This window comes from Cervus elaphus, chromosome 8, assembly GCF_910594005.1.
Source record: "Cervus elaphus chromosome 8, mCerEla1.1, whole genome shotgun sequence".
NCBI lineage: Eukaryota > Metazoa > Chordata > Mammalia > Artiodactyla > Cervidae > Cervus > Cervus elaphus.
The window spans coordinates 40,429,943-40,457,652 of record NC_057822.1 but is presented as its reverse complement, the minus strand read 5'-3'; the positions used below and the strand labels follow the sequence as shown (position 1 = coordinate 40,457,652).

At 39.0% G+C, this 27,710-nt stretch overlaps 1 protein-coding gene across 3 annotated transcripts in view; it reads left to right on the top strand.

Moving 5' to 3' along the window:
- The window catches only part of PARD3B (par-3 family cell polarity regulator beta), a 1,123,128-nt gene that overhangs the window by 945,184 nt on the left and 150,234 nt on the right, over positions 1 to 27,710 (top strand). For all 3 annotated transcript variants that reach the window (XM_043910301.1, XM_043910302.1, XM_043910303.1), the window contains one exon: positions 178 to 480. In XM_043910301.1, the coding sequence (XP_043766236.1) occupies positions 178 to 480 (303 nt within the window). The remainder of the gene's footprint in view (positions 1 to 177; positions 481 to 27,710) is intronic.

Sequence of the window (27,710 nt, the reverse complement as noted above, 5' to 3'; positions counted from 1 at the left end):
CAGAGATATAAAATGAATCCGGTGGAGTTTGCTATTAGCATTTCTTCATGGTGTGATCTTCAGTATCCAGAAAAGTGGCAGTTAAGTAACTGACAAGAAGTAATTAACATAGATTCAGGAGAGTCTATCATTGTATCAGCATTTAAACTCACATACATCTTGTTCTACATTTTTCAGGATTGGAGCAAAACATCAGGAGCTAAGGGAAAAGCAGGCAAGAGGTCTTATTGATTATGCTACTGGTGCAATTGGATCACTGCATGATATGGACGATGATGAAGTGGACCCCAACTATGCCAGAGTGAACCACTTCCGGGAACCATGTACATCAGCAAACGTCTACAGGTCTCCATCTCCCCCTCGGGCTGGACCGCTGGGCTACCCTCGAGATGGCCGTCCACTGTCTCCAGACAGAGACCACTTAGAAAGTCTCTATGCCAAGGTCAACAAGCCATACCATCCACCAGTACCAGCTGACAGGTAATGTGACTTATTGAAAGATGAATGTGGTTTTAATTCAGTAAGTTTCAAATCATCTCCACTGCTGAAGCAGATAAAAATATATCCTTCAACCTATTAAAACTGAAATGACATAGTACTCTTGACAAGTGCTATGCTTTGACCTACCCGTAAGGTATTAGCCATCAAAAATAAAACAATTGCCAGTTATAAGGAGGCATGAATGAATAGCAGTAGTTGAGTTCATGAGGCAACAGGGAGCAATTTTTGAAGGAATGCTATAACAGAACTAGTGATGAACTCTTTGAAGGGATGTTATCCTTTCTCCTAAGAGTCCTACTATAAAAGATGGATTCTAGAAGATGGCATGACTCTTGAAGGTGAGGGGTCAGAGAAGAGAGTGTTGATTTCTAAGTTGGTTTAATTGTAGATAACCTCTGAATTGCAGAAGACTTTGAAAAGATTGAGATTTTCTGCTGAAGGCATGTGTGATCCTGTATAGATATTCCTAGGTGATCAGAGGTAGAAAAGGAGATAATCTTTGCAAAAGGAGTTTGATGAAGTAGAGGAAGATAAGAGGTGACAAGGCCAAGGATCTTAAGGTTTAGCAGCCAAGGAAAGAGATAATAGGGCCATCTGTCAGTACAATCAAAGTAGGTAGGGAGCAGGATCATCCCAACCCCACCTCCTGCCAGAAGCAAAATGCCTCATTTCTTGAAAGGCTGGTATAAGAGAGTGTTAGTCAATATATATTGTTAGGTGACCCTTGGAATTACACACACAAGGAATGAGCTGACTGACCTTGGTTTAATCTGCTGTAACTTGAAGTCTGGAGGGAGGAGGTGTGGGGGGTGGGCTGGTGGCTGGGTGGCAGGCACAAAGAACTCTTACTCTAGGTGGAAAAAAAAAAAAGACTTGTTTTCCAGATTCCCTTTGGTCCTGACCACCACCCAGTCCCTATTAGTAACCAGCTTTTGTGTGATAGCATGATATATTGTATATGTTTACCATTTACATTTCCCCAGCTGGGTGATATTATGCACTTTCAATTAGGTTGGGGAGAGGAAGGAAAATCATGGCGTTTTTATGCAGACTGTAAAGTGCAGCTTCACAAGACTGATTACCTTTCAGAGCCTTTCCAATAACCAAGTGGGAAGGAAGGAGCAATTTTTAATCCTTACTGTCAAGCTTCCAGGTTGATAGTATTAAAGAAAGATGGTCAAGTTTTTCTTTGGGATAAAATGAAAATATAAATTCCTGTGACTGTGTGAGACAGCCGTAACAAAACTGTTAATTCAAAGGACTGATTAAGAGCTGGTCTTTTTCTCCCAAGCCTTTATAAAGGGTTGAATTTCTATCACGTAAATGATGGTATCAGGCCTGAGTCTCTTCTGGCCCAGACAAAAGCCAATCTTACCTTCTCTGAATCAGATGGATCTTCATTGCAAACCCAATGGCACTTGCCCTCTGCTAGAATTCCAGTGCAGAACTGTTTCTATGAGCCTCCAAAGCCAATGTTTCTGATTCTAATTCCATGAAAATAAATACTAAGCATTCTAATAAAAAAAAAAATTCATGGTTCAAATGCATGTGAAAAGGTCTGGGTTAAGCCATACTGAATAGGTTTTCTTACTTCTGTCTTCTTATCCCCAATAACTAACATACCTTGTAAGTTTCTAAGAGGAGCATACAACAGTTAGCACTTCTACTCCTCAAATTTTTGTCACTGAAGGCTTATTTTTCCTTCTAGATCATATGGCTATCCTTTGGAACACTAGAAGACTCTACCTGATACTAATTTTCACCCATGTAGATTTGACCTGGACAGAAATTTCTTAGGATAATTGTAACCGTAGCCACTATAGAATGATATCAGAAAAAATATATGTTTTTTTTTCTTTGCTGCATAGCCCAGACATGTGTAAGGAATATTCTTTCCTTTGGCTCTAACCTCTCTGTATTAATAAATGATCTAAAGCTCTTTAGGTGGAGTTTTAGACAGTTGTCATATTTCGGGGTAACATATCAAAGTGTAACTATACTCAGAATTATCTTTATTCTGTTCTTATCTTTAACCATATTTAAGATTTGTTCTGCTCCTTGCTCTTTAAATCTTGAGCAGTTTTTATCTCAGCACATAATAAGCATTCAATAATGTTAGCTATCATCATCATCACTATTACTTGTTTTTATCAATGAAATTCTGAACTCTCCAACATGCCTGGGTCCTAGTAAGTCTAAGAAAGTTGCTGTGGCAATGGTGCTCATAGACAGGAACTCTGAGCGCTAACCCTATCTTACTTACAGTTAGAGGCCTGTCATTTATTTAGTCATCTATACAGTCTTTCAGTCGCTCAGTGAGTATTTGTTCTAGCTACTGTTTCAAGCTCTAAGAATGTTACAAAGATGACTAAGAGGTGGTTCCATTCCAGAGAAAATTATATTCTAGGGAGGAGGAGATCAACACATAAAGAAATAGATAATTGCAATTTAACGTAAAGAGAAGAAAAAGAAGCTTTTCTTTTTTTTTTTTTTATACTCGTATTTTTTTTTCTTTTTTTTTTAAATTTTATTTATTTATTTATTTTTTATTAGTTGGAGGCTAATTACTTCACATCATTTCAGTGGGTTTTGTCATACATTGATATGAATCAGCCATAGATTTACACTTATTCCCCATCCCGATCCCCCCTCCCACCTCCCTCTCCACCCGATTCCTCTGGGTCTTCCCAGTGCACCAGGCCCGAGCACTTGTCTCATGCATCCCACCTGGGCTGGTGATCTGTTTCACCATAGATAGTATACATGCTGTTCTTTTGAAACATCCCACCCTCACCTTCTCCCACAGAGTTCAAAAGTCTGTTCTGTATTTCTGTGTCTCTTTTTCTGTTTTGCATATAGGGTTATCGTTACCATCTTTCTAGATTCCATATATATGTGTTAGTATACTGTAATGTTCTTTATCTTTCTGGCTTACTTCAGTCTGTATAATGGGCTCCAGTTTCATCCATCTCATTAGGACTGATTCAAATGAATTCTTTTTAACGGCTGAGTAATATTCCATGGTGTATATGTACCACAGCTTCCTTATCCATTCATCTGCTGATGGGCATCTAGGTTGCTTCCATGTCCTGGCTATTATAAACAGTGCTGCGATGAACATTGGGGTGCACGTGTCTCTTTCAGATCTGGTTTCCTCAGTGTGTATGCCCAGAAGTGGGATTGCTGGGTCATATGGCAGTTCTATTTCCAGTTTTTTAAGAAATCTCCACACTGTTTTCCATAGTGGCTGTACTAGTTTGCATTCCCACCAACAGTGTAAGAGGGTTCCCTTTTCTCCACACCCTGTCCAGCATTTATTGCTTGTAGACTTTTGGATAGCAGCCATCCTGACTGGTGTGTAATGGTACCTCATTGTGGTTTTGATTTGCATTTCTCTGATAATGAGTGATGTTGAGCATCTTTTCATGTGTTTGTTAGCCATCTGTAAGTCTTCTTTGGAGAAATGTCTGTTTAGTTCTTTGGCCCATTTTTTTTTTTTTTTTTTAACAGTGTTCTGACAGTTTAAGGTGGTCAGTGAAGGGACTCAGCCATACATATACGTGTATCCATTCTCCCCCAAACTCCCTTCCCATCCAGGCTGCCATATAACATTGAGCAGAGTTCCCTGTGCTGTCCAGTAGGTCCTTGTTCATTTGGCCCATTTTTTGATTGGGTCTTTTATTTTTCTGGAATTGAGCTGCAGGAGAAAAAGAAGCTTTTCTAACTCTGCTGCTCACGAAAGGTCTCCAAAAGGAAATGATATCTGAACTGGTTCTGGAAGGATTCATACAAATTGATCAGATATGGAAGAAAAATTGTTTTCCTTATAGACAAGTTAGCATGCACAGGGGTGAAGTGGCTGGAAAGAGCAGGGCACATTAGGGAAGCTCAGGAGGACATGGAGAGTGGACGGGAAGGAAAGTGACAGAAGATGAATCTGGAAAGCAGATTGGAGCCAGGTTGTGCGTGAATAGGTTCCATCCTGTATTCACACCTTATGATTGGTAGTAGCTGTCTGCAGATCTATGGTAAGAAGGGTTCTGAAGTTATGCTTGAATAGTGCTGCCTTCTCTGGGCTACAGAAGAATGAGCTATAGTATGTGGGTAGTGGGGAATCCTGTGTACAATAGGAACCATCAAAATGCCATAACTGGGGAATGAGCTGATAGATCTGTATTTGGAGGAAATAGCTCTGCCAGTTTGGTGGCAGACAAACAGGAAGATGGTTAGATGGCTAGACAAATTAAGATACGATTACAGTAGTGAGGGATGGCAAGGGTCTGGATTAGGAGAGTGGCGTTGAAGACGGGAGAAAATAAGAAGCAGCCAAAAACCTTAGCTTAAAACTAGGAGACAGTTGTTTAGCAGAGACCACAGAGATAAGATCAACCTACCTAGACACAGCATCTAAAGCTCCCTTTTAGCCCTTCAGATATTTGACATGGCTGCTATCACCTTCATTCACAAATATTTATTGAACTCAAAGCATGAGGCAGGCTCTGTGCTCAGAGCTGGCTTTACAAGGATGAAGAAAACAAGCACATAAGCTTGAGAAGTATAATCATTTCTTCAGTATAAACTCCTCTGGCTATTTTAGTCTTACAATGGACATCTTTAGCCTTCTTAGTAGCCATATTCTGCCTACACTCAAGTCTCCTGACCTTATAACTGCCAACTGCTGAGGATGACATGCACAGTTGGGTACTGTGTTTCAGATGTGGCCAGGAAAACAGAAATCTTTGGGACTCTTAGATCCTTTGGTCTTAGTCCTTTGCACTTGTTAATGCAGCCTAAACTTTTTTATTAACTGTCATTATTGGCTTATATTGCACCAAGTTAAATATTTGCTTGTTGGGTTGGCCAATTTTTGTAGCCAATAAAGATATTTTAAAGTATTGATTTTTGTCCTCCAGTATATTAGCTAGCCTTGCTAGGTTTATACCATTCTCATATTTAATCAGTGTGGACTCGTGTATGTCATTGATAGGATCATTGATCAACGTCAAGTATAATCCCTGCAACTCATCACCTGAGACCTCCATTAATCAGCGCTCTTTCAGATGTTCAGTTAACTATTAATCCAGTCTACTGTTTATCTGGTGTGCATTCTTGGTTCATGCCATGAACACCATGGAAGACTGTCAGATATCTTACTGATATTAATGTACACTGTGTTTGCAAGAACCCTTGATTTACCAATCTAGCAGCCCTGACAAGAAAGGAAATTAATTGTTCTTGGTAAATCCTAGAGACAAATTTTTTCCTCTTCCAGGTTAGTATCCATTTAGACTTAATTATGCAATATAAAATTTTCTGTGGTCCATGTGATACCAGGTACTTAATATCTATTTGTTAAATAGTTACTTATTGACTGATGATATTGCAGCTGTGAAATTGAATTGACAAACAACGCACAGTTTCTCAATATTCCAGTTAAATGACCTTGATTCCCCAGCCGATCTTCATCAATTTTTGTATGAAATTTTATTGAGCATCTGTTGTATTCCATAGGTCATACAAAGAAGTTCAGAGACTATCTTTGCCCTAAAGAAACTAAGTCTAAAAGCTGAAGCTGTCTCATGAATAAATAATTATATTAGCTTCTCGGGTGACTCAAATGGAAAAGAATCCACCTGCAATGTGAAAAACTTGGGTTCGATCCCTGAGTTGGGAAGATCCCCTGGAGGAGGGCATGGCAACCCACTCCAATATTCTTGTCTGGAGAATCACCATGGACAGAGGAGCCTGGCTGCAGTCCATGGAGTAACAGAGTCGGACACAACTGAGCGACTAAGCATAGCACTAGCACAGTACATATTCTATTAGGGTCTTCCCTGGTGACTCAGATGGTTAAGCCTCTACCTGCAATGTAGGAGACTCAGGTTCGATCCCTGGGTCAGGAAGATCCCTTAGAGAAGGGAATAGCAACCCACTCCAGTATTCTTGCCTGGAAAATTCTGTGGACAGGGGAACCTGGCAGCCTTCAGTTGTGACCCCAGTTCATGGGGTCACAAAGAGTTGGACATGATTGAGCGACTAACACTCCTTTTATATTCCACTAGAGTGATAGTATGTATAGGATATATTATAAAAAATCATATGAAATTGCATATGCATTCAATTTGGCAAAGACCTCAGGCTATGGATTGGTCTTTCTAGCACCTTGTTTCAGATGTGTTAATTTTTCAAAGGCTCATTTTCCTCACTGTAAATGGAAACAAAGGTATACACTGTTTCCTATTCATTGTGAATTAAATGAAATTATCCCAGTGCCTGGTACAATAAATGTTGACTGTATTTAGGAATGTTATTAGACTATATATTGTTGAACTGTATTTTACATTATTGGGCTCTATATCAACAAGTTTATTGAATTAAATATAACTATTTAGGAAGGTTGTTGATTATATCTGGCTATTGACTCCTCAAAGTCATAGATTTGGAAAACTGTTACATTCCATAGTCACATGGTCAATGGTTAATTCCTAATTTCAGTCCAAACTCCTTGCTGGCATGTTTCAGTCATCAAAAACAAAAAGTAGAAGCAATCATAAACAGTGTGAGGAGAAAAGGCAAAAAACTAGAAAACAGTTAAGATTTTCTTAGCTCAGTCTTATCACCAGCATAAGTGAAGAGTGTACTTAGCTACTTTTATTGCACATTTAGCTACTATGTCAGCTGTTAAATATCATGACTCATCAGATGTTCGTTCCTAGGCTTCCCTGATGGCTCAGATGGTAAAAAATCTGCCCGCAACACAAGAGACTCAGGTTCACTCCCTGAGTCAGAAAGACTCCCCTGGAGAAGGGAATGGCTTCCCAGTCCAGTATTCTTGCCTGGAGTATTCTGTGGACAGAGAAGCCTGGTGGGCTGTAGTCCATGGAATCGCAAAGAGTCGGACACAACTGAGCGACTAACACATACGTTAGATGTCTCAAAGTTTGTCATCAGAACTAATGCTGTCCTCCTCACCCCGTTATTCCTACATTCATTTGGTTCAAAGCTGGGCTCAACATTGTCCACAGAATGGAGTAGCTGAATTTCTAGGGGCCTCAGGAGAGCTGTCAATAGCAACAGTGGATCCAGGCAGATCCTGTTTGGCTGTAAACAACAGAAAACCCAACTGATGTATTTGTCTCAGCTTGTAAGGAATGTAGGTGGTCCTGGCCCTCATAAAGTAGCCTGTTTTCATTTCTTTTTTCTCCAATAGTTAGGTCTTTTTCTCATGTTGCCTCATGATTCCCAGATGGCTGTTGCAGCTCCAGACTTCATGTCCACTCTCCAAGAATAAAGTAGGGAAAAGGTATAAATGGCCAATGAAATGAGCCAGTCAAGTTCATCCCTTTGAAACTATTTCCAAAAAGACCCCAACAAATTCTCATTGTCAAAACCTGTATTTATAAGTCTTTGAAGTTGCAACATGGTACTGAGAAATACTGTTTCATATTTCCAGTAAGCAAAGGGAGAACGGAGTTCTAGTGGCTTTTAGGAATCACTCCATGGAAACTACCACAGATTACCTCTAGGTTATTTCTCTTCTTTTGTTTTTGTACTTCTCTTTAATAATGCAAAAGTTACAGATTGATGCTACATAGCACTCTGTTCAAATATATTCTTTTTTTGAGTGAAGGATAGTTGAGTTACAATGTTGTGCTAATTTCTGCTATAGAGCAAAATTACTCAGTGTATAAACACCCCCAAAAATATTTTCATTAACTCCTCCTGGGAGGCTATTCTTATTATGTAGGTCCTCCTTTATAGCTAAGACAGACAGATCTGTCTGAGTAACTTCTAATATCACTGAAGTAAAGCAAGGTGGGACATACAGTCTTAGTTTCCTGGAAAACTGAAAACATAGAGGAAAAGTCTGTTTGGGGAAGTTCTAAGATAAGGATGATGAAATATAGAAAAAGTATTAACCGGAAAGCTTCCTGGCCAGCTATGAACATTTCCTGTGCTCCTGGGGCAGTGAAGGATCATTGATGTCTCTCCCCCAAACAGTTCCTTGATTTCAGAGGATTAATATTTCACTGAGTCACAGCTGTGTCATGCAGAGTTGTTGCCTCTGTTGGTGTTTGTCCCAAGTCTTTCTCTCATGATTTTTCCTGTTAAATTTGCTTTCATTGCACTGCTTTTTTTTTTTTCTCTCACTTCTGTTCACAGCTTTGTGAGGCTGTGTGTAGGGATTTGAACAGTGAACACAGTAGATTACTTGGAGATGTGTTTTTTAGTTTCTGCAAACAGAGCCAAAGTGTTCTTGTTTCAGTTTGGGAATCCCAGTGATAAATGTCATATCCATAGAGAGTTAAAATTCATCAGTTGAGCAAAGCAATCAGATTTTTTTTTTTATTAGAACATATTACCATCAATTTTTAAGTGACTTTTAAAGAATAATGAGAAATCTCTTAATGAAAGAATCTATGGCCAGATAAGTGCTAATAGTAACTGATATACCATTAACTCTACTTTCCTCTATCCCCTCTCTTTCAAACTTGATGTTCTCATTAATTTTTTTTTCCATCTCTGAGAGCCCTACTCTTGGGACTCTGCTAGACTTATGTCTGCCTAAGTTGTCAGCTTCCAGGAGTGACAAATGTAGACAACATTCCCCTTTATTATGCATGAGCTAGGCAAGGAAATTTGGTACTCAATGCCCATCCATTTCCAAGACCTCCACCTCCATGCCACCCTCAATCACTGCTAGTAAGGGAGCACATCTGAGGAATGCTTGGCAAAGGGCTACTCTGACTTCTTAAGACTGTCATGTAAGAACTGACTTGACTGCTTTTCAAACAAATGTCCTGATCCTTAGGATAGATTCATCTAATTTATCCTGCTTACTAAGAGAGATGTGGGGGAATATACATAATTTTTAAACATATAGATAACACAAATAGAATAGAATAGAATTTAGAATCTTCTGTCCTCTGAAGGGATGCAGCTGACACATTAGAATAGTAATAGTGATGTGCTATGAGGAGGGTAGGCCAAAGGGGCTGTAGAAGCCCCAAGAGAAGGGCACTGAATGCAGATCTGGGTGGTCAAAGAAGGCTCCTTGGAATCTATATTGTGACCTAAAGAACACGTAGAAATTAATCCGGCAAGCAGAAGAGCATACGCAAAAGTCCAGTGAGAAGACGTGGTACATTTAGGGAACCGCATGAATCAGAAGAGCTAGAGTGTGGTATGTAAATTAGGGTGAGCTAGAGGAAAAAGTGGAGAAGGCAATGGCACCCCACTCCAGTACTCTTGCCTGGAAACTCCCATGGATGGAGGAGCCTGGTAGGCTGCAGGCCATGGGGTCGCTAAGAGTCAGATACAACTGAGCGACCTCACCGTCACTTTTCACTTTCTTGCATTAGAGAAGGAAATGGCAACCCACTCCAGTGTTCTTGCCTGGAGAATCCTGGGGACGGGGGAGCCTGGTGGGCTGCCGTCTATGGGGTCACACAGAGTTGGACACGACTGAAGTGACTCAGCAGCAGCAGCAGAGGAAAAAGATGCAGGTGAACTCAGGCCGTGTTGTTAAAGGACATATAATCTGAGATGTAGCATTTAGACTCAAGAGCTACAAGGAACCCTTGAAATGGAGATGGCTTGTTCATATTTATATTTTGAAAAGATAACAGGAATTCTGTAGAGTAGGTATCTCTTTCAAGTGTGAAACTAGCAGCTCAGAGAAATTAAGAAACTTACCTGTAGTATCATGGGTTATACATTGACAGAGCCAGCATCCCAGTGCAGGTCTGACTCCAAAATCTATTCATGAGCTTCCAGCTATGCTAGGGAGTTTCAAACTGCAGGTTGTAACCTATTTGTACACCTTGAAATCAATTCAGTGGGATCAGGCAACATTTTTTTTAAGAAAATAGGATTGACAAGAATAGAAAAGAGCATCATATAGATTGTAGTAAGAATTATTTCATAATTTCTTTAAATTATATATGTATGCAAAATGCATATGAAAGTGAAAGTGTTAGTTGCTCAGTCATGTCTAACTCTTTGCAACCCCATGGACTGTAGCCTGCCAGGCTGCTCTGTCTGTGGGATTCACCAGGCGAGAATACTGCAGTGGGTTGCCATTCCCTTCTCCAGGGGATCTTCCCAACCCAGGGACTGAACCCAGGTTTCCTGCATTGCAGGGAGATTCTTTCAACTCTGAGCCATATGTATACAGGGGATGTATGTGGATGAATACTGGGACTTGATGCAAAATACACTCATCACTGTAGATTGATGTTTAAAATGTTGGAATTCACTAAACATGCAACGAGCATTCATGTTGCTCCTCACCTGCCAGACACCCTGCCATCCCTCTCTCCCTCATTCATTCATTCCGTTAAAAAATATTAGATGTCCCATAGGTGGAAAACATCCTGCTCAAAGCTATGGAGGAACTAAGACATATCAGAAGCCTTAGGCTTTGACCTACTTCTCTGCAGTAGTGCTAGATTTGTGTTGACTTACCACACTTAGCCCAAGCCTCTTGTGACCTGTGGTTTGCATTAATCTTTTAAGCGAAGCCACATACCTTTTCATTACATAATCTTTGCTGATGCTAGGGACAGATTACAAAGTATCTTCTTCATAATTTCTGTATTTAATGCAGTGAGTAATCAAGAATAGGCCATTGTTAGGTCAATTGCTTTGCTGTATTTATCCTTTCAAACAATAAATAATCAGTGGGATGAGAAAGTGCAGTAAAAGCTAGTTTTAATGGTAGTACTCATAAGTGTCCAACATCTTAAAGAGATGTTTTAATATTTATACGTGGTGGAACACTCTCCTCTCTAGAGAGCTGACTGAGAATTGATATAAACCCAGACAGAAATAAAATTCAAGAGCCATTATTTTGCATAGATTTTCGATCATGCCTGAGCAGCACTCTGGATTCCCTCAAACTTGGCCATTACTTGACCTCTGGTTTTCCCAATTGCCAAGACCTCTGAGCACAAGCCTAGGGGGAAGATTCTCTTCAGTGTAGATGGAGTGAATTTTCTCTGTCATGGTCAGTAGCTAGACTGGGCCCAAGCCATGCCCATCCTTAGAGCAAAGCCTGGTTGGATATCCTTATAGCACTCCTTTTTTTTTTTTTTTTTTCTCTCATTTATATATTTTTATTTGGAAATGTTTATACCAATACAGTTATACATCTCCTTTTTATCTTCTTTCTGGTGTAGTATCCTCATCTATAGAATGAGCATGATTGTAGTACCTACATAACGCTGTTGTTACAAGAATTGAACTGAGTTTACACATGAACACAAAATAAAACAAAACAGAAATCAGCCTCTGGCAGTTAATAAGGATCATTAAAGTTTAAGCTAATATTATATTTGCTGTTATCTGGGCATTTATACCTTTCTGCGGTTGAGCACTATTAATCCCCTAGGAGTGAATCAAAATTGAGTGGAGGGTCCCAAATGTTCTTACTTCTGCATTTAGTAAATTTCTTTCCAGCTTGGGTGAACAGTTCTTGCCAGCATGACCTCATGTAATTTTCTTTGCTTGTTTCATAACCATATGCTTATATTTGTTATGTATAGCCATGTTTGCAGGTAGTTAGGATTACTTTTTAACTTTTTATTTTGAACTTTTTTTTAAAGTAACAGGAAGTTAAAATATAGTGCAGAGAAATATCTTGTACCCTTGACCCAGTTTTCTCCAGTGGCTTCATCGTACATAACAGAATGAAAATCAAGAGTTTGATGTTGGTATAATGTGTGTGTAAGGGTCTGTACCATTTTACCACACATGTAACTACTTCTGCAATCAAGATGCAGAACTATTTGTCAACACAAAGTTATCCTTTTTGCTACCCCTTAATAGTTATACACCCTTCCCTCTGCCATCCCCAACCCCTGGAAGTCATTAATCTGTTTTGCATCTCTATAATTCTGTCATTTCTAGAATAATGAATAAATGGAATCACATAAATGGGGAAGTTCATGACTTTTTGAGATTAGATGTTTTTCACACAATTCTGGGAGATGGTGGAGGACAGAAGAGCCTGGTGAGCTCTTTGTGTCCATGAAGTCACAAAGAGTCACACACAACTTAGCAACTGAACAACAATGCCCTTGTGATCCCTTCAAGTTGTTGTGGGTATCAATAGTTCATTCCTTTTCATTGCTGTGTCTGTGGAATGGAAGTACCACAATTAGTTTAATCATTCACCTAGTGAGGGACATTTTATTTATTTCCAGTATGGTAATAGAGCCTCAGTGAAAAATCACGAATAGATTTTTGTGAGAACATTAGGTTTCAGTTCTTCCCTTCCAGCCTGCAAGTTTCTAACTTTATTCCCTTATCATGTCTTATTACAATGGTTAGAACTTCCAGTTCTGTGTTGAACAGCAATGGCAAAAGTAAACTCCTTGACTTGTTCCTCATCTTGGGAAAGCATTCAACCTTTCAACATTAAGTATCATCTTAGCTTGGTTTTTTATAGATGTCTTTATCAAGTCGAGGAAGTTCTCCTTAATTCCTAGTTTTCTGAGGGGTTTTTCCTTATCATAAATGGGTATTGTGGTTTGGGTAATGTTATTTTTTTCTGTTTCAGTTGATATGATCTTGTGATTTTTTTTCTCTAGCATGTTAATTCATTGGATTGCATTTATTACTTTTCAAACAGAGAATCACTTTGCATCTTGGAGTAAAACCCATTTGGTCACAGTATCTAATTCTTTTCACATATTACTAAATTTTACTTGGTAATATTTCTATAAGAATTTTTGCATTTTATTCATGAGGGATATTGGTCTGTAGTTTTGGAGTGTTTTGGTCCTTTCATTGGGTTTCATATCATGGTCATACCAGTTTCATTGAATGGGTAGAGAAGTGTTACTTTTCTTTTTCTAGAAGAAATTATATAGAAATGATGTTAATTCCTCTTTAAACATTTGGTTTCAGAATTCTCCAGCAAAACCATCTGGACCTAGAAATTTGGGGGAGGTTTATAATTATGAATTCACTGTCTTGTTAATTATAAGGCTGCTCAAATTATATTATGTGAGTTACTGTAATTCTTACTTTTCTAGGAGTTGGCCTGTTTATATTGTCAAAGTTACATGTATGGAGTTATTTGTAGTATTCTGTTTTATTCTATTGATAGTATATTTCCTTACTGAACAACAGAGTCAGTAGTAATATCCTCTGTTTCACTACTTATTTTAGTATCTTTTATTTTTTATTTGTCAATCTGATTGGAAGTTTGTTGATTTTACTGATTTTTCAAAAGATTGATTGAGGGCAGGAGGAGAAGGGGACTACAGAGGATGAGATGGTTGGATGGCATCACCGCTCAATGGACATGGGTTTGGGTGGACTCCGGGAGTTGATGATGGACAGGGAGGCCTGGCATGCTGCAGTTCATTGGGTCACAAAGAGTCAGACACGACTGAGTGACTGAACTGACTGACTGACAGAGCTATTTTATTTTATTTCCTCTATTACTTTTCTGTTTTAAATTTCATTGATTTATGTTCTTCCTTATATCTTTTCTTCTGCTTAATTTATGTTTTTTTCTCTCTCTCCCTTTTTCCTAATATTTTTTATGTTCTTCATTATATCTTTTCTTCTGCTTAATTTATGTTTTTTTTTTCTCTCTCTCTCCCTTTTTCCTAATATTTTGCAGTGGGATGTTAGATTATTTGAGGCTTTTTTTTTTTCTTTTCTAGTGCAAGCATTTAATGCTGTAAAATTCCCTGTCAGCATTGCTTTGACTATATCTTATAAATTTTGATATATTGCATTTTCATTCTCATTCAATTCATTGTACTTATTTCAGTTTCCATTGAGACTTTCTCTTTGATCCATGGATTATTTGGAAGTATATTTTCTAGTTTCCAACTGTTAGGAGATTTTCCTATTGTCTTTCTGCTCTTAATTTCTACTTTTACTCTGTGATCAGCGAACATGCTCTATAGAGTTTTTACTTTCTGTTTTAAAGTTAAAATTAGCCTCCTAATTGTAGATTTATCTTCTTGTCAATTTTTGCTTTATGTACTTTGAAGCTTATTATTAGGTACATACAAATTTAGGATTGTCGTATATTCCTAGAGGACTATATGACTCATGTTATAGGAGTTTATATATTATATGACTATAAATAACTCATATTATTTATGACTCATCTCATTTTATTTCTAGTAATTACTGCTGCTCTAAACTCTACTTTATCTGATATTGGGCTTCCCTCATAGCTCAGTTGGTAAAGAATCCACCTGCAATGCAGGAGACCCCAGTTCAATTCCTGGGTTGGGAGGATCCCCTGGAGAAGGGATAGGCTACCAACTCCAGTATTCTTGGGCTTCCCTTGTGCCTCAGCTGGTAAAGAATCCACCTGCAATGCGGGAGACCTGGGTTCAGTCCCTGGGTTGGGAAGATCCCCTGGAGAAGGGAAAGGCTACCCACTCCAGTGTTCTGGCCTGGAGAATTCCATGGACTACAGTCCATGGGGTCACAAAGAGTCAGGCACGACTGAGCGACTTTCACTTTCACTTCACTTTCACTTTGTCTAATATTGATATAGCTATATTATCTTTCTCTTGCTTAGATTTTGCTTAGTATATTTTTTCACATTTTACTTTCAATATTTCTAGATCCTTATATTTAAAGTTGCATCTTTTGTAATTTTGTTTTCCTATCCAGTCAGATAATATCTGTATTTTAACTATAGTATTTATGCTGTTTATATTTAATGATTCTGTGTATATAATTTGATTTAAATCTCTATTTGACTCTTCATTTTCTATTTGTTCCACCTATTCTGTGTTTATTCTTCTCTGTTTTCTTGCCTTTTTCAAGGTTATTAATCAGGCATTTTGTGTGATTCAGTTTTTTTCCCTTGAGTTTTTTATGCTTTCTTTTATTCTTCTTTTAGTACTCAAGAAATGATAACACACATTCTTGATTTATTATAGTCCAAGATAAATTAGTACTTTTATCATTTATTGAACAATGTATGAACAATGAGAACACTTTTACCACAACTTACTTTTTAGGCTTGTTTTCGTGTATTTTAAATCTGCACATATTTTGAACCCTGCAATATAATGTAACTAGTGTTTTATGTATGAACTATTCATTTACTTTATTTCTTTTTGTCCTTGTTTCTTTTTGAATATCTTTGCTTATATCTGTGACACTGTTCCTTTTTCCCATTATAACTTGCTATGGTATTTCTTACAGTGTGGCAAAGCCTCTCAGTTTTTGTTTTAAAAAAATGCTTTTATTTCACATTAATTTTTTAAGGATTTTTCTTTGGGTATGTAGTTATCAAGGGCTTTTTTTTCCTGTTATTTTTAAAAAGATATCTTTCCATTTTTTCTGGCTTTCAATGTTTTCATCAAAGTCTGTTGTCAGACTACTGTTACTCCTTTGAAAATGATGTATTTTTTTTTGTCTTTGATTTATTTAAAATTTTTATGTCTTTTGTTTTTCACCAGTTTTACTGTGATGTGTGTGTATCTGTGTGTGTGTGTGGTGTTGTTTAAACAGGGTTAGAATATGTAGAGCTTCCTAAATCTGTAATTTAGTGTCCTTCATCAATTTCGAAAATCCTCAGCTATTGTCTCTTCAAATGTTATTCTCTGTGCTATTTTCTTACTTTCTCTTTTCCTTCTTAGACTCCAATAACACAAAAATATTAGACTATTTTGTGTGTGTACATATTCCTTGCTGACTGTTCAGTGCTTCTTTTTTTTTCCCCCTGTGTGTTTCAGTCTGTTTATTTTTGAATGCTTTGTCTTCCAAAATAATAATTTTCCACTTGGTTTTCAGTCATTTGGCCCTATCCCCTGGTATGCATTAATCAAATGCTAAACATAGTGCTTGGAATATTGTAGAAATAATCTCAGGTTGATGTTATCTTTCTCCAGAGAGAATTTGTTTTTGCTTTCTGGCAGGCAGTAAGAGTGGAGGCATGATGCCTTAATCCACTCTTGGATTTAGGTGGCTAGAAACTGGGATTTTAGTTGTTGTGTGTGTAGTCTATTTGTAGTTTATCCTTAGCCTTTCTGGGATCTGAACTGGAAATCCAGGTTGTTTACCAGGCCCTCCTTCCTTAGCAGACATAAACTAATTTCTGTATTCTCAACACTATGAGAATGTCAAATTTTCTGCTCAGTCTACAAGTCTCTTAGCCACTAAACTCTGCTCAGTTTTTTAGCACTTGATTCTGCGCTACTTATGAATTAGCAAGTGACTTGCAGAGAAAAGTGCCACAGTTTATTGGATTTAATTCAATGTGCTCATTTGCTTTTCAGAATCAGTCTTAGCCCCTCAAGTTCTGGCTGCTTTGGGAGTTCTCCAGTGCCACAATGCCATCAAGTAGTTTTTTTCCCTAATTGATCCAACTTCTGTAGTTTCTCTTATGAAAATGAGACTACAACAAGCTATTTCATCATTACCAAAAATGGAACATCCTTTTTTTTTTGATGTTGGTGTTGATAAGGTCAGTTGATGGTTAATAGTCATTGTTGTTAGAGGATTAAAAAAACTAAGATGTATGATAACCACATGTAAGAGCATGATGCATATTACAGCACTCATAAATGATTTGATATTTGAACCTAAATATGCACTGATTTTGGCAAAGTTATAGAAGAGATTGATCATTAGTGTTCAGATTTTTTCATGTTGTTCTCTTTTGCTCAGGCCCCAGAGAACAGCCAGCATCACGGTCGTGCTCTTGCGTGTTGGTCTCATGAATTTTACATTAGGAGCATTTCTAAAGGCTTCTTCTCCTCACCATGCCCTCACTCAGATGGAGGCCATCCTCACCATTTCAGAGACCATATTTAGCACGTGGGAGGATGGGTTGGTTTGCTTCTCTTGCAGCTCATGCCTCACTATTCTTCCATAGAAAATAATTAATCTGATGGTGCTCAACTTCAGCCCTTTCTCTTCTTAATTATTTTCCTGTATTCTGCCACAGTTTTCCACTCACTGAAGTTTTGTTACAGCCTTTTTCTTCTGGCAGTGAGACCAGTGTTGGGAAAAGCTTGCAAGTCTCTTATGAATTGGATTCTCTGGGCACTTATGTGAGTGAAAACTAAAAAATGCCAAGAAAAAGAAACAGAACTGGATCTAAATGTTTCAGAAATCCAGGACATTATAGTACCAAAAGGCTTGTATGTGCTTAATTCTAGTTTAAAGTCTGGAAAACAACTTTTATGAATATATGTGATTTCCAAGACTTAAAATTAATTCACTGGAAAGTAAAACATGTAAAGCAGTAGACTTCGGCAGCAATTTTTAGATAACGTGAGTCTACATGCAGTTTTGGAGAGGCTCAGTTTATAAATTCTCTTTGGGTCATTTTATTTTTCTGAGAAGGAATTTCTCAAAACTTAGCTACATCAGATAGAGTATGTCCAGAATCTGCTCCAATGTGGGTTTTAGGATCTAGAGGCATAATATATATGAGGATTCTCAAGACTAATGATGGTAATGGTGATGATGGTGATGATGATAGATAACAGTGTTTACTAAACGCTTAATATGTGCTCAGTACTGAGACATTTTACATTTATACATTTATATTGCCTGTTGAGAAGTCTCTGTCTATTCATTACTTCTCTTGAGGTTATCCTCTCTCTCCTAGTGTTCAATAATATGAAATTTGAACTTGGATGTAAATGCTAGGTATAAATCCTAACTCTTCCACCGTGTGATCTTTGGTCATAGTATGTGACATCCTTGAGCCTTTCTTTCTTCACCTCTGGGGTAAATGTGATACCATGTCTCATAGGATTCTTGGATATTTGAAGAGTTAATACATGTTAAACCTGCAGCTCAGTGGCTGGCTCATTGTGAGTGCTCAACAAATTTGGGCCATTATTTTTTTCTCACTTTTTTAACCAGTGTTGGTTAAGATGCTCTTCCCTTCACTAGATCAGTCAGCTAGAGAATTCAGTGAACAGAAATTTCTAAGAATGTAAGAAAGGAAAGGAGGTTGCAGGAACCTTTAAGGATGTTAAAGCTAACCTCTCAGGCCAGGGCTTGGGAAACATGGTTCTTTTACTCTTCTTTTTTTTTTTTTTTTCTTTTACTCTTCTTTGAGTTACATAGAATTTACTAGTTAATGACTCTCTATTTATTCAACCAATATTGGTTTGACCATAGTTCTTACTATCATGGAAATTAAGATCTACTGAAGGAGACAAATATTAAGTAATTTAAACTACTTCTTGAGTACACCTAAGGAAAAGTACAAGGTATTGTGAATGTATTTGATGTTATGAAGGATTAACTGAGAAAGTGACATTTTAAGTTGAGACTTGGAAAAGTGGAGTAGTCAGAAGTTTGTCAGGGAGAAAGGATTGAAGGGCATTTCAGACATAAGAGCAACATAGGAGAAAGCCCTGATGTGGAAAGGAACTTGGCTGAAGCTTGTGAAGGAGCTTGGGAAGAAGTGAAACAAGGTCCTCTTACCAATACCAGGCAGAGAACCGAAGCTTAGTAACTGGATGAGTTAATCATTCTGCATTCTTCATTCTCTTCATCATACCAAGAGGTATGCCCCTGCACAGATTACAGCATAGAAAAGGTGCCCCCATTTTCTTCAGCATCACATCTCAGAGTACCCATTATTATCAGACTATTCAGGGACGTGCACCTCCTAGCTCCCAGAAATCTGACCTATTTCCCACCCCACCCCCTATCACTCACTCACAGGGCTATAAGATGCCTTACTAATCTGATAAACTTAAGCTTCTGTAGTTAAAGATCAACTGTTAATGGTCCTCTGTAATGGTTCTCAAACTTGAGCTTGCAAAAGAATTGCCTGAAGGGCTTATTAAACCACAGATCTTGGCTCCATCTGGGAGTTTCAGATATAGTAGGTCTAGGATGGTGCACTAAAATGGACATTCCTAACAAGTTGCCTGGTGATACAGATGCGGCTGACCTAGGTTCTGTACTTGTTGAATCACTAGTTTAAAGTGTCATTCTTCTTTTAGCAGGTGGTTGTTATTGTTGGTCGCGAAGTCATGTCCGCCTCTTTGCCATCTCACGAGCTGCGGCTCACCAGGCTTCCCTGTCCTTCAGCAGGTTAACAATCACCATTAGTTCCTTGACTCAAATCAGACCTATATGTTGTGTGTAACTGCTTCATTTGCCTAATGAAACCATACCTTTCTGTAGGCCAGACTTACCTTAAGCATCTATATTCACAGTGCTTGGGACATCATAGGTACCCAATACAAGTTGATTAAATGAGTTGATAAGTGAAGGAATCACTCATTGGATCTAGTTCAGTGGATTTTGTACATTATCCTTTGGAAAGCTCACATGGTTCCTTTCAGTCTAAAAGGCCTTCTTGGAGAATAAATTATTGCCATTCTCTTTGAATATAATCTCAGAAATTGTGGAGTCAAAATATGCTTGTATTTTAAGTACTTACTTGGATTAAAAACCAAATTGCCAACAGGATTACATAATGCCAAGTTTGCTGAGGCTCAAATTGTTTATGTGCATGTTTGGTTCTAAGTTCTTTTGTCAATCAGTTCATTTCTGTGTCTAATTGCAATCTTAAATGTTTTGGGTTTTTTTTTGACACCTGCACATGTTATTTTCAGTCAAAACCAGTGTTGGTAATTTTCCCAGGTATAATATAACTAAAATGAGACTCATAACCACCGATGTGTCACCTACATCATATGGGTAATGAATTCAGAGGTGCTGTACCTCAGTTCACATTGTGATTCAGAAAGCGGTCTGTTCTTTTTCCCATTTTCACTCTTACAGTGTTGTAAAACATTTTTAATGAACACTTTAACATTTTTTCTCATTCCAGGAACATGGAGTTTTAGTAGATGATGCAACATAATTTTCATTTGTAATTCTTTTTATTTTTCTTTCAAATCCTTATATTTGGATAAAAGAAAAAGAAAAATGCCCAAGATTATCATCATTCTCCAAAATATTATGTTTATAATCTGAAAGCATATTACTGCCCCCAATCAAATCATAGTCTAGTCCCTGAAGTTTGGAGCTGGTTTTGATGTGGGCCATCCATCAAATCTCAGACGTGAGTCAGGCACGAGCTCATGGATCAAAGCCTCCTATGTACTGTGATGAGCCAACCTGAGCAAATTCTGTGCCCAGGTTTTAGCTTGGACTTTGACCTCGGTGGACACCTGTAACATTGCAAATTACTTCTCTCTAGGCACTAATAGAGTACTAGAGAGAAAAAGTTTTTTTGGCTTCAGCTGACCTTTAGTTTTTTGCTCTGTCCCCTTATTTGTTTTGAATGTATTCACCTAATTCAGGTCAACTACCAGAAAAGGGTGTGCTACTGTATTTATTTGTTGCTGGTTGCCCAGTGCTAAAGAATAACTCAGAGATAACATTTCCTATTCTTCTTGAAACATAAAAGTTGAAGAATTTTAACAATGGATCCAAAATATCACTGCAAAAGTGTGCTCACTTAGGGGAACTCAGCTGAGAGGATGCACATTCCCAGACATGTGTCACCTTTGAGCATTCAGGGTAGCTGTGGCCTGGCCAGGCACTACCTTCAGGCTCTTCAAGAGGCAGCTGAATGATGCCAGCATTAACATTTTACTGTGCATTAATTCTTTATTAAAAAAAAAAACAACCCTGTCATTTAGCTTTAAATGCTAATATGCATATGGTTAATTAAGAAGCCAAAATTGGCTATAAGCTTGGTGAGCTCTAAGAACAGGGAGAGAGAGATCATTACACTTCTGCTCATAGTTAGCTATTTGTGAACCAGCTGATAATGTGCAAAATTAAGATTTCGTAAGTGGCATTTGAAATGAATGGTTAATGGCTGAAGATTAATTAAACAGTCAGAGTTGCTGAAGAAAAGCTGTTTAAAATTATGTTTATAGGCCAGTCACTTGCACACTGCAACTGGAATCCTGATAGACTGTGGCCTTTTCTGTTTACCAAGAGCCTTTTAACAAAACAGGCCTTCCCAAGTAGGGTAGCCCACCCTTCTCACACACCTTGCAGCCTGGTCATAGCTTCAGGCAATGTTCCTTAGGAGTAAAAGCCTCCAAGTGGGAAAATGGGCCAGCAAAGTATCTTACTGAAGGAATCTTCACTAACGCCTTCATCCCAGGTAACCAGGCATATTTTATTTCCTTCCTGTGTGCTGCATGATTCTGAGTTAGAGTAGGCAGAACCCATGGGGTTTTTAAGAAGCTACGTTGTAATTCTGTGAGAGAGACAAAACAATTGCAGTCTATTTTTTCAGCCTGTAGTGGGTATTTCCTGTAGTCTGAAACAGCAGCCATCTTGGTGATGGAAACACCGTTTGTTTTTTTTTTAATGCCTCTGTCTCTATCATAGGTTCCTAGGGGTAAAGTTGTGCCTTGCACATAGCAGGTGCTATAGAAATATTCGTTGAATGCATTTGTCATCAGTTCAGTTCAGTCGCTCAATCACGTCCAACTCTTTGAGACCCCATGAACAGCAGCACACCAGGCCTCCCTGTCCATCACCAACTCCTGGAGTCCACCCAAACCCATGTCCATGAAGTCAGTGATGCCATCCAACCATCTCATCCTCTGTTGTCCCCTTCTCCTCCTGCCCTCAATCTTTCCCAGCATCAGGCTCTTTTCAAATGAGTCAGCTCTCTGCATCAGGTGGCCAAAATATTGGAGTTTCAGCTTCAACATCAGTCCTTCCAATGAACACCCAAGACTGATCTCCTCTAGGATGGACTGGTTGGATCTCCTTGCAGTCCAAGGGACCCTCAAGAGTCTTCTCCAACACCACAGTTCAAAAGCATCAATTCTTCAGTGCTCAGCTTTCTTCACAGTCCAACTCTCACATCCATACATGACCACTGGAAAAACCATAACCTTGACTAGACAGACCTTTGTTGACAAACTAATGTCTCTGCTTTTTAATATGCATATCAATGTATGACAAAACCCACTGAAATGTTGTGAAGTAATTAGCCTCCAACTAATAAAAAAATTTAAAAAAATTAAAAAAAAAAAAAAAATATGCTGTCTAGGTTGGTCATAACTTTTCTTCCAAGGAGTAAGCGTCTTTTAATTTCATGGCTGCAGTCACCATCTGCAGTGATCTTGGAGTATTTGTCACAGCTCAGCTCAATGACTATTGAATAAAGAAGTGAAAGGGCTACTAAAAAGTTTGGGAGCAAGATTTCAAAGCCTCTTTTAAATGTCTTTGCCTCCATCCAATTAAATGGTCACCTACCCTTCTCCTGTACTGGCCGTTCATGTGTGGCTGTGCATGACAGTTCTCAGGGACCGTGTAGTTTAGTGGAGGAGACACAAACGCAGCAACAAGTACTGTAAATCGATCGCAGCCACCCTGAGCAGAGAGTAGCCAAGAAAGGGATTTAGGAATCTCAGGGTGTGGCTGGGGTCAGTCAGGAGTATATTTTCCTATAAATTTCAAGTGAAATAATTCTAGTGATTTAAAAAATATATTAACATTAAAATGTGTATTTTTCTTTTTGAGTGTATTCAGTTAAATCCCCTGTGTCTAGGCAGAAGACTCAAATTCTACCGGCCAGACAGTTGTGGCTCCTGTTTGAAAGTTCCCTGGGGATGGAAATCCTGCAGCCTCCCTTGGTATCCTGTTCTAGTGTTTAATCACCCTTCTAATCAAGAAGTTAATCCTATTTCCTCTTCTTCAGCCTTCTTTGGGTTGGTAGAACCTGTAAATGCCCATGAGACCCCTCGGAAGCCTTGAGAAGTTAATTAGTCAACACCAGGATGCTCTTGGTTCAGCTAGATGCCTTGTAATTTGAGACTTGTACCTACACTGTAGTGCTGAGGTGACTTTGTGAGCTCTCTAACAAGTTGAAATCATTTTGCTCCTGGTTTAAAGAGAAGGAGAGCAATTTGACATTTTAGCATGTTTTTAAAAGGTTTCCTTTATTACATTTTCATCTGCATGTCTACTTAAAGCAATCGAAGTTTAACCTAATGTCATATGATATAGAAAGCAAATTGCAATGGTTGGTAAGAAATAAAATCAAGAATTATTAATAATGATTTGTTGTTTAGTCGCTAAGTCGTGTCTGAATCCTTTTGCAACCTTATGGGCTGTAGCACGCCAATCTCCTCTATCCATAGAATTTTCCGGGAAAGAATACTGGAGGGGGTTGCCATTTCCTTCTCCAAAGGATCTTCCCAACCCAGGGATCAAACTCATATCTCCTGTATTGGCAGGTGGATTCTTTACCACTGAGCCACCAGGAGATAGCCAACACTAACATTATTGAGAATTTGCTGTAGCTGAATGCTGTATTCACTGCTTTACATGTGTCATTTAACCTTCTGACCACCTAACCGGGTAGTATCTTTACTATTCCCAAAGTACAAATGAGGAATCTTAGTTGCAGAAAGGGTAAGGACTGGCCTGATGTCATCAGGAGAGGGGCAGGATTTGTACCTAGTTAGCCTGAACCCAGAGCTGAGATAGACACTCAGCCACCATCCTGTTATGTTGACTTTTGTATTCTTTTTTTTTTCTTTTAAGTTATTTTTCTTTCCCTAAAATTCTTTTTCATTATCTAGACTCTTTTATCCCCCATGAGTATAAAGCCCAAATCTATAAACTTTCCTTGAGGACAGTAATAGCACTCTCCTGAATAGCAGTCCCCAGGTCACCGGCAGCTCTTGCTGTAATTACGGGCGGCTGAGTGGCAAGTCATTCTACTTTAAGAAAGGCAGTATTGGTTCACTTTAGAAAAACTGATAATTCAAAGCTTTTTCCATTCTGGTGAAAATCGAATGATGCAAAAGGAAAGAAAACAGGTCCTTCTGGGAGAAAACCTGCCCTGTTGAAGGAATGGGGTAAAAACTTGTCTGCAGATGTCAGAAGCATCTGGGGAACAGTGATGTCCAATAATTGCAGCTAAAAGCTGCATTAATTGACCAGTGATGGGTTGAAAGCTGCCTCCAGCGAGGATCCCTAACTCACTGGTGCTCTTTTCATAAGCAGGGTGAGAGGCGGGAGGTCATCTTTCATGGGGTTCTCCAGACAGGAAGTAAGCAACTATGACAGAGAAGTCTATTTCTAAAGAGGAAAAGCTTAGCTTTTCCAACTGCTGCCTCCAGATCACCTGGGGATCCTGTTAAAAAGTAGATTTTTGACTCCAGAGGTCCAAGGTGAAGCCTGAGATTCTGCATTTCTGACAAGCTCCTGGGTGACTGATGCTCACCCTGCTGGTCCAAGGACTACACTGTGATGAGCACGGGCATGGGCTAGAGTAAGGCAGTGACTCGTTGTCGGTTTTAAAAATCAGCATCAATGAGTACGTGGCAGATCTTTTTATAACCTTCCAAAGTTTCAGCTGCCATTTCCTCATGTCAGGGAGATGTGTGAGAAAGGACATTCATGTACAGGCTGGAATATTCTTGGCTCTGTTTGGGATTCTGTTTCCTGGAAGGGAGAGCATGACTTTCTCTTTGTCTTACTTGTATTGTAAAAGCTGCAGTCTGCGTCACTATCCCGGCTTTGACCTCTTGTTGCACTCAGAGTAGTCTCTCGGACCTACCTTCGCTTCATGCTGTTTCTCCACAGTTGAATAAGCATGTATTTTAATTTCTTTCACCCAGCGCTGTTACAGATCTGCCAAGATTAGTTTATCAATACAAATAAGTAATCCATTTTTCCCACCACACCCCATTCAATTAAGAGTCTCAATGGTTCTGTTTATTCCATCATTTGCTTTAAAGCCAGAGTTACATTAAAATCATGTGCTTTATTCTCATATTTGTGTACTGGTGTTACTTTAACTAAATACTGTATTTTCTCATAAGAGTATCATCCTCATTGAACTACATCCTAAACAAGTACAAACGTTTCTAGGGTATGCCCTTTGCCACAGTCTTGTTTGAATGCCTTTATTTTAGATTAAATTATTTATTCCTCTTTTGAATAACAAAAAGAGGTAGGCACCACTGGAGCCATTTGCAACTTAGTGAGAAGAGAGGATAAAAAGGGATTTTTTTGTGGGAGTTGGGTCACATATTGATGTGTTTATTAATTATGTGAGAGGCTACTGAACTGGGATAAATGGGAAGATGTTCTGAATTAAGGAGACTTTTCTTCTCCATGTGGGGAATAGTCAAAATCGGAACAGAACCACAAGGCCCAACCTGGTGTCAGAACAGTGGAGCTGTTTGACTTCAGGTTAGAGCAGCTCTGTCCAATAGAAACATAAGGTGAACCACACTTGTAATTTTAAACATTTTGTAGCTCCATTTAAAGAGGTAAACTGAATTTCATAATGCATTTTACTTGACCCAATATATGTAAAATGTAAGTTTAACAAGTATTCCAAACAATATTTAAAGAGCTATTTTATATTTCTTTTTTCATACCAAGTCTTTGAAATCTGCTATATTTGTTATATTTACAGCACATCTCAGTTTGATTAGCTGCATCTTAAGTGTTCGGTAGCCCCTTGTGTGTATTGGCTGCCATGTTGGATAACATGGAATCCTTTCAACATACTCCCAGTGATGGCTGATGCTTCAGTGTGAAGTTTTTCCAGATACTAGCATCCAGAGAAAGGGGAGGACCTTCTCATTTTAGGTAGTTCTGATGGCAGAAAACATTTCTTTAAGTTAAACCCCAAACTTCTGCTTGATAAGACTGACTGTTCCTTTTCTCACAGATTTTACAGACCAGAATAAGAAAAAGACATGTAAATAACACATTCTGCATTCTAGGGAACAGACAAATCTGTCAGCCCCACCTTTTCCGTCTCTAGAGGAATGTACCCCAACTTGCTGCCAGATGCCGCACCGTGTTGTGACTCTTTGCGACCCCATGGACTGCAGCACACCAGGCCTCCCTGTCCTTCACCATCTCCTGGAGTTTGCTCAAACTCATGTCCATTGACTCAGTGATGCCATCCAACCATCTTGTCCTCTGTCTTTCCCTTCTCCTCTTGCCCTCAATCTTTCCCAGCAGCAGGGTCTTTTCTAGTAAGTCAGCTCTTTGTAGCAGGTGGCCAGGATATTGGAGCTTCAGCTTCAGTATCAGTCCTTCAGTGAGATAAAAGCTCAAAATGGACTTGGCTAGAAAAGATGCTGGTCTGACTGTATTCCAGATCTGTCCTTGCTTTACCTGGAAGTAAGATAGAACCGAAAATCTAGTTGAGCTTAAGAAGCTTCTACCTTAAACAGGAGCATGGAGTCTGACCTGCAGATATGGAGTGTGTATAGTCCCCTCGTGTAAATTTTGCCATCAACTGACTCAGGCCTGAGTATGACCAATTACAACAGTATAACTCCCATGTGATTCTCACTCAACTACAAGCCTGCCTTCCTTCCCATTAGTTATTCATTCTAGCCAGGAATGGTGAAAGGCAGTGCCTCGGAGCAGAGCCTTCTCTTTCCTTGGATTACACTCTTACTTTCAGTTAACTGATAATCCTGTCAAGATGACATGTCTCTTGTTTTAATACCCACTTTTAATTACAAGCCTTTCTTGCCAACCATTGCTGCTATTTTGTGCCTGTGACACCTTCATATGGAGCACCATTATCCACCTAGACGCTCAGCCAGAAATCTCGGTCCTTTCTGAGATTTTTACCTCCCTGAGCCGGACACCCAGACCCTTTCCCAGGAAGAGGGAACAACTGGGTCTGGCTGTCGTCTATGCACGGCATTTCTCCTTGTGGAAATGTAGGAGCCAGCATTCCTCAAACACTTTTTTTGGTCCCTAGTGTTTTCCCTTTGGTGTTGCGCTAATCTAAATAAGGTTTTTGGGGGGATACTTTGCCCTGTGCTCCCTATATGAAAGTGAAAGCGTTGGTCACTCAGTTGTGTGACCCTTTGTGACCCCATGCTCATGTAGCCCATCAGGCTCCTCTGTCCATGGGATTTCCCAGGCAAGAATACTGGAGTGGGTCGTCATGCCCTTCTCCAGGGTATCTTCCTGACCCAGGGATCAAATCATGGTCTCCTGCATTGCAGGCAGATTCTTTACCCCCTGAGGCAGGTAAATTCTCTATAGGCATTGCCTTTTACAGATGACTCTCAAAATACAACTCCCTCTTCAGTTCTCTTCTTGCTAAGGCTCTCCCCATCCTCCCAATTTTCTGAGGACCCCAACCTTAGTTGCATGATCCAAGACCATTGCTCTGACTATGGTGCAGTTTCTCCCTGGGCCCATTTTTCTTTGTTTTCTGAGTTAAGCCCTGTGTGTTACTCAGGATTTAGCCCAGACTCCACCAC